The 2,756-nt window shown below is 44.0% G+C and overlaps 1 protein-coding gene across 1 annotated transcript in view; it reads right to left on the bottom strand.

Moving 5' to 3' along the window:
* LOC119420608 (RNA-binding protein Nova-1) overlaps positions 1–629 on the bottom strand; it is a 189,525-nt gene extending 188,896 nt beyond the window's left edge. Inside the window, exon 1 of the mRNA XM_037688024.1 lies at positions 274–629. Coding sequence (XP_037543952.1) covers positions 274–277 — 4 coding nt within the window. The 5' untranslated portion in view covers positions 278–629. The remainder of the gene's footprint in view (positions 1–273) is intronic.
* Between the last annotated feature and the right edge of the window lie 2,127 nt (positions 630–2,756).

Below are 2,756 nucleotides of genomic sequence, written 5' to 3'. Positions count from 1 at the left end.
GCTGACTTGTTGTATTGATGTAGTTTGGGGGGGGGGGGGGGGGGTTGTTGCGTCAAGAGGAAATGCCTTGTGATCGTCCTCCCCTCCTTCTCACAAAAGCTCGAAGTAACCATTCTGCATTTCAATGGACTAGCCTGCACCTGATATGGAGCAAGGACGATAGAACAAAAACAAGGCAAAATGAAGCAATGGGCTTGGAGATGAATAAAACTACTCCCAGTCCTGCATGATGGATCAATTCAACAAGTCAGACAAAAAGAGTTTGATGCTTACCCATTCTGAGATCGGCTGCTTCTCAAGTCCTCTGTCAGATCGCCATCAATGCCGGGGCACAATCTCTGAAGTGGATCTTAACGTTAGCTGAGGCATAGGTGCAACCGTAGTGTTGAGGAATGCGGCCAGTCGAGATTTTTCATAGAGGTCTTATTCATGAGTGGGTGCAGAAAAAGAGGTTTCAGCGCAGCATCTGAGCCATGCCTGCAGCTGGCCACAGCCTCAATTGTCTGAGAAAATGCTAATGCAGGCTCTGAGTGTTTTCAGTGAAAGACGGCACGCATTGTTCAAGCCTGCATCAGTTTTTTTGGGGGGTGGGGTGGGGGGGTCTTCCCTGCCGCATCACCCTTTTCACTGCTCTCATCCATATTCATCGAGTGGCATGTCCGTCTGCAGCAGCGGGCAGGACTGACATCTTGGTTGGCCAATAACTGGCCTCCTCTCCGCAGTACGTCATGCCCCCCCCCCCCCCCCCCCAACGCCGGTCCCCAAAAAATTGAATTTTTCTTTACTACTCCGCCTCTTTTGACGCAGCACTATAAAACATGGCAGTCCATTCAGCGACTGTTTTTAGAGAAAAGTGACAAAGGTGAAGCATCCGAGGGAGTGGACAGAGCACCGCCTGAAGAGGGAAGAAGAATGACCTTCAGCAGTGGCCAAAGAACTGCACAGAGAACAAGGAGGAGGAGTGATAGTAGACTGTGAGCTTTACGCCACCCACCCTCATTTCCCCCACCCCAATCCCATGCACGGCCATGTTTGAGAGGGCGGAGGGGCTCATCAACCATTGCAAATGGCAGTGCCGCAGAATGGTGGAGGGTGGTGATGAAGCCAATCACTACGTCTATAAATCTTACATCGAGAGGTATCTTAAGTGACCAACGTGTGTAAAACCTGGATTGTGCTTGTGTTCAAGTACCAGTGAGTGGACATAGAGGGGGGTAGCTTTATTTAATAGTTCTTTCCAGGGAACCTGCACAAAATGAACTCTCTTCTCTTTTGGATTTTGAATACTTTCATCCACACATTAAAGCCAAACACCAATCGTCAGCGAATGCTTCCAGAAAATTCTAATGCCTCAGTCACAAAGACGCTCTTGACACAATCGCAGCTTCCCTGTGGATTCAGCTCTCTCTCAGGAACTAACCGGCTCCTATTTTCTTTTTGCTTTGCTCTGTCTTCATTTCTTTCTCTCCCTCCTATCCTCTGTTTCACTGCCACCTGGCAAATTCACAGTCCGCTCACGTCACACCGCTCTGCAAGGGCACCTGTGTCCTTCCCACCAAAAAATTAAAATAAATATATAAATAAACAAAAAACAGCTCACATTCCTGTGCCAACCTTTCCATTAGCAACATAACAAGATCATACATAACTCCCCCACAGTCACAACCTTTTGGTAGGTGTGTGCCTGCCAGCAGCATGAGCTCAGAGGACAGTTAAAGGAAAATGAATGAAAGATGTTCATTTTCAGGAGAGTGGGGCAGTGATGATAAAAGAGGAGTATTTTTTTCTCATTCTGTGTCCATGGCTCCTAATGCACATGGAGGGGCTGAGCTCTAAAAGAGCACAATCTTTCTTCTCTTTGTGGGAAGTGCCAGTCATGTTAATGATCTGTTGGGTTGAAATAACATGATCAATATCAGACACAGTCAAAGGGGAGCTGATTACAGGGAAAGCTGACAGGATTAGCAGGCTGTCCAACACTGCTGTGGCCTACCACTGCTACAATAATCACATTCAACTAATTCATCATTAGATTGTGTCAAAATGAAACATTTCAGGCAGAAATAGCCTAAAAAGGCATTTCACAAGATTTTATTAATAAATTACAGTAAATATAGGAGGTGCAATAAAGAGTCTATAGACAGTTTTTACAGAGTGGAAATATTTTATGTTCAGACCACATTATAAACTATACACTAAAACATTTTTTGAAAAAGATTTTGAAAGGTGGCCGATATTCCAACATCCCTCATTTCTCTTCTCTAAAGACCATCAGTAATTAGTCTTTCTTTGATACAGTATATGCAAGCCTGACCAAATGTAGATGGTTTGATGAAAAAAAAACTGTACAAAAAGTGTCTGGAAAAAACAAGATAAAAAAAAAGTAAAAATAAAGCTGCTACCAGTAGCTTGCTGTGATCACCATGGTAACCACACACATATGTCTAGCCCTGACAACACTCTTAATAAGACAGGCAGATGAAAAGTAAAAAAAAAAAAGCACCAATAAGAGTGACTGAATAAACTACCGGTATGTCATATCAACAAAATTCCTAAACTGTAAGAGTCAGAGCTTGTGGTCATCACACACCTGTGTTTAAAGTGTTTATGTAGGAAAGATGACAAAAACCTTCAGTTTTTAAAATGAAACACTGAGCTCAGATTCAGTGGACTCTACACTCTGGGGATTATAAAGACAACCATAGAAGTAAGAGACAAAGTGTTGAACAACCCAACACCGTCCCCCCACCCCCACA

The sequence above is a fragment of the Nematolebias whitei genome, chromosome 14 (genome assembly GCF_014905685.2).
Source record: "Nematolebias whitei isolate Nwh7 chromosome 14, NemWhi1, whole genome shotgun sequence".
NCBI classification, from domain to species: domain Eukaryota; kingdom Metazoa; phylum Chordata; class Actinopteri; order Cyprinodontiformes; family Rivulidae; genus Nematolebias; species Nematolebias whitei.
This window is presented reverse-complemented; position numbering and strand designations above follow the sequence as displayed.